Consider the following 16,831-nt stretch of genomic DNA (forward strand, 5'->3'; position numbering starts at 1 on the left):
AAAAACTTGAAGAGAACAGGTAGAGGGGAGATTAGCAGGAAATCAATGTCTTTGATTAACAAAAAAAAGTTCAACCAGATGAAAAAGTTTTCTGAACTGTGAACAACTTATTTAATGGGATTTGAGAGTTGGGACCATAATCCTGAATTTCATGAAGACATTTAAAACAAAAGTTAATTATGTTTTTGTTTTTTTTGTTTTTAATATAAAAAGATGCCTGCGAATAAAATATGTTAAGACAAGCATATGCTGGTAGCAAATGGTTTCTATGCTTTGAGTGAGGGCTGGGCAAGCAAATTAAACACATTACCCAGTCATACCTAAACCACATTGTTCCTCCAAGTCAAATGTAAAATCAGCAGTATTGACAGAGGTCAGCAATTTTTACCACAGCACAGCTCAGACAAATGGAGAATTGAATTTGTGCCGATTACTCCTCTCCCACAGGCAAATTATACTACGATAACAGTCAGTGCTACAATTGTGTGGGAATTAGTAGGTGGCTTTGAAATATTAATAAAACTGAAAGCAAGTTCAGAGATAGAAGAGCTGCATTTACAGTACTGCTAATGTAAAAATTACTGCTACTACCACCACTGTGGTATAGGACTGTTACTCCACTGCAGCGCAGGGAATTCACAGCACACTTAAACTCTTACTACAGTATGGCTGTAACATACCGCAAGTAAATGTAAAGAGTCAGGCAATGCCACTGAAGAGAAGTTTCGATCCAAACTAAACAAAGTACTAAATATATCTAGTTTGATTTAATGTATGCTAAACAAACAAGTAAAACAGGTTTTTGAAATGCGCAGTTAAACATACCTTTACATTTTTGAAATGGCACACAAACATGCCACCAGCCGCAAGCCAATATAAAGGTCATATCAGTATGAGATTACTGGTACACGTGTGAGCAGAAAAAGCTGGCGGCATTACCACCAGTCACTGAGAAACAGGCAAGACAAGTTATACAGGGAGACAATCCTGAGGAAGCCATCATTTACCCTTTAGTGGCTGTCAATTTCATATGATGCCTGCTTTTACATAACAGCACTCCCTATGGGGGGGAACTTAGCAAGTTTGTTTGAGTGTACCTGTTTCTGGATGTAATGTCCTGAAAAGTGATGCATACAAATGTAGGCTTGTGATTGTGAGCAGCACAAAACTACGCTTGTTTAAGCAGTATAAAAAGTAGGTTGCTTTTATTAGGATCTGGGAAACCAATAATAAAGACCTGAAATCCCCCCCATCCCCATCATAACATGCACAACAGTTCAAAGTTCACCCCCCCCCCACACACACATTTTGCTACTGTTAAAAAGGTTTTTAACCTTTTATAACAGGACTCACAATTTTTACATTTACATTAATTTTCAGCACACATACAAGTTTTTATTTTCTTTTAAACTGAACACTACAGCATTTAAAAATAAAAAATAACACATTTGCACCTCTTTACTACTCAATGTTTATTGAAGTTTCCTTTGTAAGCTTTATAAAACTGAATCACCCAGCCCACCCCATCCCAGAAATATTCATAACAGTTGCATAAATGTTTGGTTTTTTTTTTTTTTGGGGGGGTGGGTGGGCTAGAATAAAGAGATGTCCCATGAACTAACTTACCTGCAACACAAAAGACTACACACACGCGCACACACACAGTATAGGGGTTGATCATCAAAAATGCAGTTAATAGCTTCACATTTTGCCTGCCAGCAAAATAAACTGAGCCACTCCCTACTTCAGCACAGGAGTTACAGGTCAGAAAAAAATGTCAAATTAAAAAGCTATGTTGTTTTCATATTCACCAGCTGTCCAAGATTGTTCAACAGCAAAACACAAGCACAACAAATGTGGCAAAATTCAGATATTGTTGCTGAAATAATCGCCTCTAGATACTATTGTTCATTTCAGTGATTATTTCGCATTACTAGTTGATATGATAGCCCAACTGTAGAGAATTCACATGGCTAACACCATGTAAACCTTTACCAAATGGATGCAATAGGGATTAAAAAAAAGAAGAAAAAAAAGAGTCATGGTACTGCCAATGCCAATTAAAGCTGCAGTACCCATATTAATACCACACTTTAAAATGTTCTTTACAAATACGCTGACTGGAAACTAATGCAATTCGGTCATTCACACATTCATTCTGTGCAAACAACAACGGGATAAGAGGAGCAATCCCCCGAAAGTTTAAAGCTACGTTCAGTTAAACATCATTTTGAACACAAGAGACATGTCTGGCATTGGGCTACTATGATTTACATTCATCTAGAAGCACAGGGTACTGCACCTTCAAATGTAGTGTAAAATAACTGAATGGTTTTACACTGTTTAGTTCCCCCATTCCCTTCCAATAAACTGTTCAGAACAGACAAGCTGTGTTGTACTTCGGTATTATTGAACAGCATTAGCTGCACACAAAAACAAGATTCTAGCCACAGGCACCCGCTGGCTTGCAACTCTTTAAAAGCAGGGTGCTTTTACAACACACAAAAGCATTTAATTATTACAAAACTTTGATAACTGGAGTGGTCCAGAAACCAACAATAAATCCTGATTAACGTATTTGTCACAGAGAGCATACCTCGTCTAACAGCATTTTGAGCTGTTTCAAGCAGCCTATGTTTCAACGTTAACCTTTTAGTGCCCAAAATTACCATAAAGGAAGATAAAAAAAAAAAAAGATTTATGTAATGGATAAATGTTTGCTTGTACAAAGTGGAGCAAAATGAACATTGCTTTAGCCAATGTAACTTGAAAGGGGAAGGCTTTGACACTATTTACAAACTACACTGCAAGAAAATAAAACGTAGGCTTCGAAGTAACAAATGCTGCGTCAATACAGAAAATAAAACACTTTAACATTAACCATTTAAGTAATATTAACCATTTAAGGGGTTTCTCTTCAAAAATCAGATTCAGTTACCATAAAAACCAACTTGAACGTTTACAGAGGCATCATTTTCTGTAGGATTATAAATTTATAGGAAGTGTCAGATTAGCTGAAATAAGTCAAGGAATTCAGACCGTTTTAGCAAACCTTACAAAGAAGGGGAGGAGGGCGAACCCCTCAAAAGGGGACAAACTAAAATGTCAAGTTGTGAGGGACTGAAACCAGCTTACTTCCTTCCAACAACTCAAACAAATTACTGTTCATTAGAATTCAGGTCACCTTGGAACTTTACCCAACATCAACTCTTCAATTGTAGAAAATAGTAATAACCAAAAGGAAACCATTGAGCACTAATGTATACAGGATGTGTTCTAGCCACAGAACTCCTAACAGAATCAAATACACAATTTCCTCGTTCATCCAAAAATAACAATACATGCGAGTTCATTTGAATGCAACGTCGGATCTGAAACCCTTGATTACAGAACGGGTGCCCGGGAGAAAGCAGAACTTCACATTTTTTACTCTTTCCTTTTAACATTTGAGTAAAAGAGATAGATATGGATCGTTTTTGTTTAAAATCAAGACATTTTATTTATTTATTTTTTTTTAAAAAAAAAGCAAAAAGAAAAAAAACAGAAGTATTTAAAAGAAAAACAAATCATTTTTGGACTTTCTCTGAAAAAAAAAGTATGCACAAGGGATTAAACTATATATTACTTGGACAGTTCTACGGCTAGGAAGCAAAAAACTGTTCAGACAAACTGCAAATGCAGCGAACAACTTTGTCTACTAGCCACAGATAAACACAGATGTGAGACAGAGAATGGAAGGGTGCTACAAAGCACTGAAAAACAGGATAAGGGGCTTGGATCAAGGTTAACAGGACTAGCTTACGTCTTAGTAGGTCATCTGATTAATGGTATAAGACCTAGCAGATAGGAAAAGCCACACAGGGACCTGCAGTGAGCCTAAATGAACCCCCACACCCCCAAACATGGAACACTGTATAAAGTACAGGCACTACATAAAATAAACTCCAATCCCAATTCCTTCAAATGATACAAAAAGGAGACAAATTGTTGTTATTGTTCCGCTACTTTAATTTGAAGCCATTTTAAAATGGACGGACAGTGACTTAACATCTGTTGCTACTGCGAGAAGCCTATTTTAACAGAATACTGCTCATTGCAATTTTGATCAATGATGTGTTGGAATTTATTACAAGAGAATGGGAACTGGAATTAGAAATGGATTTTAGGAATTTAAATTAAAAAAATAAAATAAAAAAAATAAGGCCCAAGTCAACCAACAGAGTAAATAAAACAGAAAAGTTTGCCTGGCTTCAATTGTATCATTTTTAATTGGCTTTTTTTTTTAAATCACTGATTTGCTGTTTGGATAGAAATCAATATTTACCTCAAGCTAAGAAGTTAACTGAACTGGGTCTATAGTTTATGTTCCCCAGGTAAAGGTTTACCTATACCTGAACAGTACCGTATTCTTTTTTTTCTTGTAGATTCATTAAAGCTTTCCTTTTCGTTTTCTTGGTAACCTGAGTTTTCCTGTGGAGCTTGATCAGGAATTGATGTGGACAGGAGACATTATTGTTAACATGATGAAGATAGTGTTATAAAGTGACAGCTTTATAAAGAGGATATAGTGAGCAGGTTACACAAGCTGGCACACAAACCAAAGAGCAACATATGGATCTAGAAAAGGGGAGGGGGGTGTAACACATACAGGCAACAAGCATACCGGTATCACTGATAATGCTACTGTCAAACAGAGCTGGCCTGAGTCGTACTTGGGATGCAGCTGTACAGTATTCCTGGGGATCCTCCTTAGCGAACACAACTCTACACCTGGTAAGTGGGCTCCCAACATGCAAAGCAGCGACGCCAAGGATATCAGGCCAAAAACACAAACAAAAAATACAAGAGGCCAAATCAAGCAATTAAACCAGTGAACTAGCTAGCCACTACTGGTAGCAGGGTACCAATTTCTGCAACAACATTGCTAAGGTCTGTTAAATAAAGTAGGGAAAAAAAAAAAGTGTCTAATCCCTTGAGCCAAACCGACCATTTGAAAAAAAAATAAAACAAACAAAAAAAAAAAACACTACTTCTACACATAAACTCCTCCCCCCCCAAAAATGGTGTCTAACAGCACTCAATCCTCCCCAGATGGGGCCTCCTCTTCTGACACTTCCTCCTCCTCTTCCTCCTCCTCCTCCTCCACAGGTTTGGCTGCCTTCTTTGGGGGAGGAGTCTGTTTCTTCTCTGGCTCCTCGTCTTCCTCATCCTCCTGGGGGCTCTCTGGCTCTTCCTCATCCTCCTCGTCATCTTTGGGGGAGAACTTCTCCTGCGCCTTGGCTGCGCTGGGCCGCCCCTTCCCCTTGCCTTTCATGGGGCTGGGAGTCACTGAAAGGAGATGGAGAAAGCAGAATTACATACAATGGAACTACTGTATTGCAATTGGTATGGATCGGTGGTGGTGTAGGAGGAAGGACTGTCTAAACCTAGTCCCTGTAGGTCAGTAATACACATGCAATACATAGAAGTGTTTGCCTGGACCACAAATCTGCACTGGAAGTTTGACTGTTCGGATAAGCACATGGCTTGCTTTGTGAAACAGATACCTTGTTTCAATCAAGCACAGTGCTCCCCTTTTACCACGCTGTTCTGAGAAGACAAGTGCTGGTGTCATGGTTTTATGGAGCCTTATATCAGGGAACAGGTTTTAAAAAGACAGCACTGTCTTTTTAGTAAAAAAGTAAAATCGAGTTTACGAACCACAACCTTCAATTTATCAAACGCCACACCAATTTGATGCAAAACACATTTTTTATTTTTCCCCCCCGAGCAACAGCATTCTTGCCCAGCCTCACCTGTAGCCTTTAGCCGGGGCTTGGGAGACTTCTTTTCCTTCCTCTCGGGTCTGGACCTCCTGATCACTTTCTTACTCTTCTTCCGGGAGCGGCCGTAATCGCTGTCATCGTCATCATCAACCATGAAGTCTTCATCGCTGCCTGACTCCTCTGTGGGCAAGAGGGAAGGGAGTGTCAGCCAGCCACACACACACGCACGCACACCAGGGATATTTTATTGAAGTATTCAATGCGAAAATCACATGCATAAAACAGAAAGACCACCTGCACATAGAAGCGCAGTTTTAGATGGTGTATCTAGAAAGCCACTACAGCTGCCTGAGTTTTATGCTTATATCACAGAAACACTAATGTGGTAGATAAAACACCTGACATGCTATGTATTTTTGGCCTTGCAGCAGTGTCTTATTAGCTGGTTGTCAGGGAGACCGATCTCCTACAGACCAAGTGCCTTTCCAAGAGAAACCTGTTCACGGTGTTAGAATCAGAGGGGACTGGGGACCCCTTGGTCACTCACTATCTTCGAAGAGCACCTCCTCGTCCTCCTTCTCTTCCTCCTCCTCGCTGCCCCCGTCGTCCAGCAGCATCTCCCTCTGTTTTGAGACTGCTTTCGAGGCTGCCTGGCGTTGCTGCCTCACCTTCGTGTTCACTTCCTTCTCGTCATCGCTGTCCTCTGCAGGGCACAGAACACACACACGTTCGGATTGCTCCACTTCCTCTGGGGTGGAGAAAACCTACCCTGATGGACCAGGTTTTTCAGCCAACCCTGTTCTAAATTAACCAATTAAACATCAATCCAGGCACTAAGAAAGCCACTACTTTTAAAACCTATTAAACTGGGAGAGAAAACGCCCACTAGGACTGGAATTTGGCAACCTTGTATTAATATTTCAATTATTTATTTTATTAAAAAAAAGCACCATGAATATTTAGTAGTTATGTTAATCAAGTATATGAAGAAATCTCTTTTTTGTGCCATGTATTCAATATATAGCAGCTTTTTGCAGTGGGGTAACTGCAGACCCCATTAACTTCACAGGGGATGGCAGGTAAAGAAACAGTGATTTGAGATCCGCTGATCTACAGGCATTGCATATCCCACAGCACCGCCCATCAGCCCCCTAACCCGCTCCAGTAGTCTCACTACCTGCTGCCCTTTTCCGGGATTTCGGCATCTGTTTGGGTGACTTCTCAGGTTTGGGTTTCTTTCCCTTTTTCCCTTTTTTCGAGCTGTCATAGTCGCTGTCGGCTCCCTCCTCTTCCTCCCCAAAATCATTGTCTTCCTCGCTGCCAAAATCATCTGAGTGGAGAAAAAAGTAAACAAAACAATGTAGCTCATCCTTAACTTTAAATATTCATCTCTATCTTAGTCCAGTAAATACATTTGATTTCTTCAGTTCAATTTTAGCTTAACTGTCACGTTTCATTAAATAAACAATTTAAAAATAATGGGAGACTAAATTGGTATCTTTCTTTCCCACGTTTTTTTGTTCCGATCCCAAAACATTATTTAACCCTTGCATGCATGGCGACCTCACATAGGGGAAGGATTTAAAAAAAACAACTAATTTTATATAAGGACATATGGACGATGCAAATGCATGATGCTCTCATATGAGGATGTCTTTTTTCTACATATAAATTTCAATTAAATATAATTTATTGTGTCCAAACAGTATGTTACGAGTGACATTTTATGCAGATTGGAAATAAATATTTAGGCCTAAGTTGTAATGTTTCAGTGCATCAAACACGCAGGAGTGCTCATTATGAAGGCGCAGACTGGGGGAGCTGTTTCAGAGCTCATTAACATACTGGTGGGCTCGATGCAATAAGATATGTGTCTCATTAGGAACGCTGCGCAACACACTGCAAGTGAAATTAGAGTAGTGTGTGGATTTTTTGCTCATTAATCCTTTTTAGCTGGATAACACTGCAGCTGAAGTTATACAAGACTGTTCATAGTTCTGAACCTTCTTCTGTACAACTTCAGATTCCCCTTCTGTAGCTCTGCACCAACAGAACATGAGGTTGGTTTTGTATCTGGGAAACTGTTTTTTGTAAAGCGCTTTGGGTACAAGTTTGTGGTCATTAAAGCGTATAAAACAGGTAAACCACAAACACTATGGGCTTACCCGCAGAGTCTTCTTTTTTGGACTTTGTTACTTTGTCATCTGAGTCGTCACTAAAAGGAGAAGAAAGAAAGCTTTTTAGATACAGACCACGTCACCCTAATCACTGATTCTCAGTGTTAATGCAATATTCACCTTGCTGTGACCACAATTAAGCTAATTTTGTGAGGGAGGGAGGGCCATTGCTGAAACAGATCAGTGGTTCCCAACCCTGGTCCTAGGGAGCTCTGTGTCTACTGGTTTTCATTCCAGCTGAGCTCTCAAATATTTAACTAGACCCTTAATTGAACTGATAAAGTGCTTAATTAGACCTTTGTATTTGTTTGCAGCTCTTAAATAAAGGTCTGATTAAGCACATTATCAGTTCAATTAAGGGTCTAGTTAAGTAACTGAGAGCCCAGTTGGAATGAAAACGAGGACACAGGCATTCCCCAGGACCAGGATTTTTCTAGACCATTGATTTGGGTACCATGGTAGCATTCAAGGACAGCGAACAGCAGGTTGTAAAACAAGGCCTGACTCCTTTACCTGTCTTCTTGCGAGTTCTTCCCAGGCCTTTTCTTGTGTTTCACTTCACGGGGAGATGAACGCATTTTCTTGCTTGGAGGTGCAGAACCTCTCTCGTACTCCTCATCTGTGTACAAAAAACACCAAATGTCCTCAATATAAAACTAAAGCAGCAGTCATGCTTTGTACTTCAACAACAAACAAAGCTAAAATCTCGGCAGGTCTTCCTGATTAGAACAGCTTGGACCACTGCTCAAGATTCGTTGTTTGTCTAATAAATGTAACCATTACTTCAAATCGCTCAATCGGAATTCTAAGGCAGAACTAGAACACCAAGTTTAGAAAATGTTCTATTTAAATAGTGACCCCCCACACCTCTCGGGATGTTGCACGCTGTGCCCCTCCCTCAAACCTAGACCCTGCACATTTTTTAGTTATAATCAGCCTACCAGGCATTCTGTAGCACTAAGCAGGGTACCCCCTGTAATGCTGAAAATCTCACCTGCATCGTCAGATTCCTGGAACTGCGAGTAGTCAACCACCTTCCTATTTCTGCAAAAGAAAGCAGAATGAAAGAGACGACTGTCAACATCCCTTAAATTCTTTACAGGCTGGTAAAAGTTATTGTTTAAAAAGAATATTGACATTTGGATGTTATCCCCACATCTGTAAAATTAAACCTAGCTTATTTGTTACACTGCAATGGTACTGAAACACTGTTTTCATGAGCAGTAGCTGAGTATCGATGCAGTTGAACTGGGACACTGACGGTCCAAGTCTGAAACACCTGTGAAGACAATTTGCTTTAAACATGTACAGATCATGGTAAACATTTTGTACTGTGGCAGCCATTGTTTAGTTTAGCCAAGCCTATTAAATGTGTCAGCTGATTTGCCAGCATTATATGTACCAAGTCCAAAAATCTATGCCCGAAATGCTGTTTAAAATGCAATTTAAATATGCTGTGGTTTCCCCTTCTGCTGGGTTTGCAGGGTGGGTCGTTGTAATAAAATTCAAGCCCGGCTTTTCTTAAATGCATTTGTTTCCATTCCAACGTATCAATAAAATGAAGGCTGTAAAAAAGTTAAGACATTACAGAAATACAGTCAAGAAAAGGAAGATGGAAAACACTATTAACCTGATAGGACTCGTTTACAAGGATATTGCATAGACTTTTCATGTTAACAGTAATGTTCTCATTTTGGTGTCTAAATTGATTGTACATCACCTCAAAGTACCGGCATAGTAAAAATGTAAATACAAAGTTAAACTGAATATGTACAAGAAAAAAAAATACAAATATGTGTTGAATGAATTATTTTCAGGGATTCCATCCCCCTGTCACGAGTGACCCTAAAACTTCTCCTCCCTTGTACAATGTGCTCACACCTTTTATAGTGCCAGGTGTACGAGGCAGAGAAGTAGGGCCCTTCGATAGAACCAGCTTCACTTATATGTAGGGATTACAAACATAGGGAAGAAGGAGATCAGATACTATTAATCTTATGCTGCTTTCACACATAAATGCCGATACTGAGCCGTCTCAGAGATGCTTGAAAAATGATTTAAAATACCCATGCACACAGCACGAAACTGCATAATCTATGCCAGTCTAATAGTCATAACCCTTTCACACAGCCAAAGGGATCATGTTACATCTTTCAAACCTGTCAAGTCAACAGATCGTTGTCACGGCAACAGCGATTTGCCCATAAATTACAGCGTCACGCACAGTCCCGTCTATTTGTGACTTCACCTCCTCGTCAGCCCGTAAAGTTCACAATTCCTTAACTTATTCCAGACTCCAATTACTACTTCGTTCTTGATCTTCCATTGTTTTTGAAAAAAAAAAAAAAAAAAGAAAGCGTGTAACACCAACGACAAAAATACCCAACACGTCCTGTATACATGCAGTCACGTGGGATGTTGATCCACAGGCACTACAAGAGTTAAGATGGCTCGGTGCGATCTCTAAAACATGACGGCTCTGCGACGGTATAGGCAATTCACACTGACCAAAATGCTGCATCAGTGCTGGTTCTGAGCAGTCATAACTAGTCTGTGTGAAAGGGGTATAAGAGGAGCAACTTAACAGAAAAAACTATATTAATTTTAGTGATAAGGGCTGTCTAAAAAGCCAGATGTTTTAAGTTTAAGTAAGCCCTATGATGCACAAAGCGAGAGAAAATCACTATAAAGGAGAGAGCAGAACTATAGTTTAGTATCGGTTTAAAAGTTTGTAAATTACACTTGAGGACATTTATAAAAAATGAATTTTCAAGTGGCTTTTTAAACTTGTCACATTCAAATAGGTCAGTGTGGGTAGACTTGATCATAGAAATGAAATCATTTATCTGGTAATCTGCAGAGCAGCAGCTTTTTAGAGCTGTATAATATTGTATACTTTAAGTACATATTTGGTCCGATACATGGTCTAAGGTTATGTCAGTCAGCCCTCAAAACGGTAGAATTCTCACAGTCCGCAAAGAGTTAAATGTAATTTACTGTATTCTTTATTGTGCTCTTATTTGAATTATTTTCTACTGATTTTACTGTACCTTATAACTCCTGATCTGTAATGTGATCTTTTATAACGTGCTATTTTGTAATGTGAGATTTTGTCCTGTGATATTTTGTAACAATTGTAAGTTGCCCTGGATAAATACACTCTGATTGGTTAAACATCAAACAAACTGATTTTTCTTGATTTCTTAAAAGTTGTAGGTATATGCTAATATCTGTAAGTGTGCACAAACTCTCCACTTACAGGAGTTCAAAACATATCTGTGTCCTCCTAAATGTCTCCCCGTGGAACCTGACACCCCCCTTTATAAATCCTGGTTCGAGTTACCAGCCACTTCAATAAAACGGGTTCCTGGCCAAATAAATACTGCACAGCCCCAGCCCCTTCCAAGCCTCACTCAATTATCTGCAACAATCTCTCTTCCAATGCCACAACACCACCTAGCAGTCTCTCTGAGGTACTACAGTTTTGCCGTCTTAAATGCATGCAAATCTTTGTCATTTGATGAAAAAGAAATTGTTGATATCCATGAAGCTGTTCCAGAACTTTAATGTTTGCATTTGTCAGCCTGGCAGAACCATGCCCTATGAAGAATTCCCAGTGTGGAACAACAAGCCTGACCACTACATTTTTTTTTTTTTTCAAATCAATTTATTTCAAGATCTGTAAATCAGTGGGATGCGAACCTTCTGGATTTTAAATGCATTGCCTTGAATGTTTTTCCAATTACTGTCTATTGAGATCTATGGAGGACCAGAGACTAAGTGCGCCACTGGAGGGAGTTTATTATTAAACAACTTGTTTTGTTTCCCGGCGGCTCTGAGTATCTTACCAATAACTTCGATCTCTTCCCGATATATACGACAGTACCCTTAAAATCTGCTGATGCAGCCATTTGGTTTCAACAGCAAGCTCTTCCAAGCAGGTGTCACTCACAACACCATAAACTGTCCTGCGATTGTAATATTTTCCTTTGTAATTGCTAGAACATACTATAGCCATTTCAAATTTAACACGCAAATATGATGTTTTTTTTCATCTTGGTATATGTGCAAAATGTTGCAGCTTATTATTAATCGTATTGGAGTTAAAAATAAAAGCCTATATACACAACATCAGCCTAAAAGCATTTGGGTATTTCGCTGTAGCATTCCAGGTAGCTGGCTTTCAAATATACAGGCTTAAAAATTAAACTCACAATACCAGGGAGTACAAATACACTGGGCAGGTTCAACCGGAACATACAATTGTAATTAATACAAAAAGGAATACTAAAGCAGAGGACAGGGTTTGAAACTCACACAGGTCTCCTGCACCCAGAACCTCCAATCAAGTCTATTATTTAAATGATCAGATTTGATGTTAGATAAATCATTCCTTCCTTATCACTGTACAAACAACTCCTAAAATTCAGGTGTTATTCATGCTGTGATAAGAGATATCAGTTCAGAAAATATCTCGGGGGACCGACAGTTCAAATTGGCACCTGGTCCTATACACCTAAAACAAAGGAAGTTCTGAAACCCAAGACTAGGTCCTGCAGGGGTACTGGTAGGAGTTCTGAAGCCATGAGGAGGGTGCAATGTGTAACACAACAGCTACGTTAAACTACTAAACTTCAGCAAGAATGTATTTCCCCCATCATGAGACTCTTGACACTAGACAAGACGCTCAATATACCAGCAGAAGGTATCCGACAGCGTGGAAACCCTGCCACTGACATGCCAGTAGAGAGGTTGCAGTTAAAATGCAGCACGACAGCCAGTTCCAGAGCAAGTGTAGGCTCATGGCTGCACAGACAATTAATTCAGGCTATTTTACAAGGATTATGCACCTGAAAAATTGGCTTCCATTTTATCAGTCTTGTAGTAAAATGGACAATGCACTGTATAATAATAAGATTTCTTAGGGACGTGACCGATTAAGAAAAAATCCATATTCACAAAATGCTACTAATCCTCATTAAATAAGTTATTTTATTCATTAATATTAATGCATTTTCTGTGTAATTAAGATACAGTACCAACAACATTACAGCGAGTCATTTGCAAGTAAAGTGGTACTGACAATTCAGAACATGGATAAATATTTTACGGTAAGTTAATGCAGTGCCATGCTCCAGCTGGTAAAACAGAATGCATAATGACTGTGCTTTTGAGAAAATATTTGTTAAACTCCAAAAGAGATACAGTATGTTACAAACAAGCAGTTAGAATACATTACTTCTGTATTACACAGAACGTGTGCATTACCAGTTCCCTGTCATGCACTGTATAATTAAATATTTCAGACAATTCATTTTATGAAGTTTGCCATGCAAGTCAAGCTAAAAAGGAGAAGGTTTCATAGTGGGTAGCGAGCCACAGATCAAAAGATATGACACATGCTAAAATAGAAACTAAAGGTTTGTCTATGTGAGTTTTGCAGATTGTGATTTGCACTAAAATCGTATGTTGCAGGTAGACCAAAAATGATTCTACCAGTCACTTGTAAATGCCATGTTTTATTTTTATTTAAAAAAAAAAAAACACACAAGAAAAAAATGCATCAATGTAGCTCAATTTCCATTCAATGGTCTGCAAGGACTAGCCTATATCAAACATGTTATATATTTATTTATACTGCAAGGGAGTTTACTTTTAATTAACATTTGTATTACCAACATTGCAAAATGTGTAATAAACTGTGTACTAAAATGTAGGGAGAATTATTTTGGCATTAGATGAACAGAGGCCATGCCCGATTGAAATTCAGTAAAATAAGGGCTATTTTTTTTTTTTTATTAAACATGATTGAGTCAGTATTCATAGCGTTAAAAGATGACAATGTTATGAACTGCCAAGATTGAAGCACATGTGCCAAGCTGAACACAAAACTCAGGTGTGCCTGGGAAGGGAATTGTGAGGAACACAAAACGTAAAAAATTAATCCAAAAAATATATAACATATGCAACATGCAGAAACTGAGTACATGGACATTTGAATGCGCCAATGCCACTGCAAATTAATTTTCTGTGTTACAGGGTTTTTTTTTTAATTTTATAAAATAATAAATGTTAATAGCCAGCAATAACCCCTATTTAAATTTTTTTTTATTCGTATACTTTAAGACATGGTACTGATTTCAATGAAAGGATGTGGGAGCTGCAATCTGTTCAAAATGGTTAAGATACTTCTTGCCGTTTTAGCGAGAGAGAAACAATCTGTACATACAATACTCCAATGGGGGGGGGTTATAAGGTTTAACCCTTTGCAGTCCATTTATTAATCGCGCGTCAGGCACGCCAGGTCTAATTAATTTTCACACGCGCAGTTAATTTTATACGCGCTGTTTAAAAGTATTTTTTTTCAGTCAAACAGGGTTTTTTTTTTTTTTTCCGACTTTTGAATGCAATTGAATGGTTTTCTCGTCTTTTTCTGGAGAAAAAACGACTAAACCCCCGTTTATTGCGTTGCTATAATGATGTCGGACCCAGTCCGACAAAGGACCTGTGAGGAATAATTGCAATGTCGGACCCAGTCCGACAATGGACCGCAAAGGGTTAATAGAGGTATGTCTTGTGGGGGAGAGGATCGAGCAGGAAGAGTTTGTGGGGGTGGGGGTGAATTTACTGTACTGCAGCCAAGCACAATGGACTGCACGGATCTGTAAACCACAATGAAATACTCCCAGACATACCTGGGACTATTTCACACAGATAGGAGTATTTATAATAATATTTTAATAAGCAGTTCAATCATTAGCTTAAAACTCTTAAAAAAAAATACACGTTTGCTTTAATTTGGCCTTTTTGCAGAGGGATGAGCAACGCAAGCATGACTTTGAAACCAAAGCGCCGAGGAGGTGTGGTGCTTTTGCAAAAGGACCCCCACCCCCTCCGTGACGTCATATCGAAATACCTAGGCTTAATTCACTGCCACCACAATTAAATCAAACATTTTGCTTGCAGGTTACCTTGTTTTTAAACTTTACCATGTTCGGTTTCGTGTTAAAATAACGAAGCGAAGAGGTGGTACAAATTACAACGCAATGTGTGTTCTGCTGTGTTTCACTTCATGCGAACCAGATAAGAACAACGAGTCCTGGGCTTTTATTACCGTTTTAGTGCTCGACTCTGATGAATGGGTAGCCATACGGCTCGTTTCGGTAGTCATGGGGGTTAAATAAACAAGCCATTTTTATTTCAGCACCCGATTTAAACATACACACAAAAGAGAGCGAGGGATACACGTACTGTACCGAGAAATACAGCAATAGAAAACGCGCGCAAAGACGGTTTAGACAAAACGCTGCATGGTTGTTTGCGAATAAAATGATGCACGATGTAGAATCGTGCACTTTAACCTTAAATATATACTATTTAGAAACGGAGGATGCACATAAACACAGCCCTAAACTGGCCACGTTTCGCATTTTAAAATACATACAATTCAAACGTTACGTGAAACACAATAAGCAAACGTACCTCACTGGTCTTGACATTATGCAGAAATGCTGTAGAGGTTAAAAAAAATATATAAAGACCAATCCACGGGAAATAAAAAACAAAACCTCTCGCGGCTCGTGAGGCAAAATAAAAAAAAAACTATGCAAAAGAGTAGGCAAATGCCAGGCTACTTTTAAAACAAAAAAAAAAAGAATTTTGTTATTTTTAAAAGGGGATTTTATTTGAATTTTCCCTTCAGCTTCACAAAATGGTGAATAAAACAAACTGAAACTGCTGCTCCCGCGCAACCTAACCCTAGAGGCTAATGGGCGGAGATTGTCGAAAGGGCCGCCTAAACTCGCCGCTGATTGGGCGGCATTCCACAAAGTGAGTCGCGATTGGTCGGTTTGAATCATCATTCAGTGGGTGACTGGCGGGCCTCACTGCTAGTCAGGCAACACTCTGCCCACCACTACCCTCCCCCCACACTGCTTGGTTGAGGTCGCGCTCTCGTAGAAAACAAAAAAGAGGCCCTTGCTGGATAAGCTGTTGCAGTTTAGGTGCTGTTTAAAATTAATACAAAATTAAACACGTTCACAGCGGGGTCTGGTATAGATCTAACTGTAAATGTAAGCTTTACACCACATTGCACCAGCGGAACTGTGTTTTAAATCAATGTTAACCAGTTCGTCGTTTCTAAAACGAGGGGAGGGGTTGCTAAGTGTTGTAGGATTTAGCTACAATTCTTGTAAGTTTATACCAAATCACAGAAATGTGTGTGTGTGTGTGTGTGTATGCAGATAGATAGATAAATATAGTTTGTAGTATTAGATAAATAAAGCGAGTGTAGGTACCATGGCATCAAAAGCCTGCAAAAGACTGCTTGTTTTCAAACACATAAGCATACCAAAGCGTTGGGAACTTGGTTCTTTTGAGATATATATATATATATATATATATATATATATATATATATATATATATATAATCAAAGGTAGGCACTCCACAGATATCATTCTACAAATGCTCAGAAAACCAGTTTGCTTTTAGGTTCTGTTTGTGTACCATATCTAGTTTGCAAACTTTGGTTACTGGGAATTTTAATGGGTTTATTGCCATTTGGGGGGTGATGCTGTAATTGACTTTTTTTTTTTTTTTTTTTGAAAACCAAGCAGGGGCACTGCTTAAATAACCTAGCATGGAGAAGTAGCGCAGTGCCAGATTCAAGAGTTATATGTTAGTGCATCAGCCAGGAAACCACATTGGCTGCATCAGTGCTTCATACCGTACAGCATTATTTCATCTTGATTTAGTCTGTGTCTTATCCAGTTAACAGGAACGACTGTGGCATAGCGGTCAAGTCCTAGCAGCACACTGATACAGATGATATGTAATGCAATGAATGTATTGGTTCATACCAGTATGGTACCAGCAGTATGCAAAAAC

The 16,831-nt window shown here is 38.9% G+C and overlaps 1 protein-coding gene across 1 annotated transcript; it reads right to left on the reverse strand.

Annotated features, from left to right (window-relative positions):
• Nucleotides 1-1,558: 1,558 nt before the first annotated feature.
• Nucleotides 1,559-15,700, reverse strand: LOC117398200 (nuclear ubiquitous casein and cyclin-dependent kinase substrate 1-like). The gene is made up of 8 exons (XM_059004656.1): nucleotides 15,425-15,700; nucleotides 8,937-8,986; nucleotides 8,456-8,561; nucleotides 7,931-7,980; nucleotides 6,943-7,095; nucleotides 6,313-6,468; nucleotides 5,796-5,945; nucleotides 1,559-5,328 (listed from the first exon to the last, which is right to left on the reverse strand). The coding sequence occupies exons 1-8, from the start codon at nucleotides 15,439-15,441 to the stop codon at nucleotides 5,078-5,080; spliced, it is 933 nt and encodes a 310-aa protein (XP_058860639.1). The 5' UTR covers nucleotides 15,442-15,700; the 3' UTR covers nucleotides 1,559-5,077.
• Nucleotides 15,701-16,831: the final 1,131 nt, after the last annotated feature.

This window comes from Acipenser ruthenus, chromosome 30 (assembly GCF_902713425.1).
Source record: "Acipenser ruthenus chromosome 30, fAciRut3.2 maternal haplotype, whole genome shotgun sequence".
NCBI lineage: Eukaryota > Metazoa > Chordata > Actinopteri > Acipenseriformes > Acipenseridae > Acipenser > Acipenser ruthenus.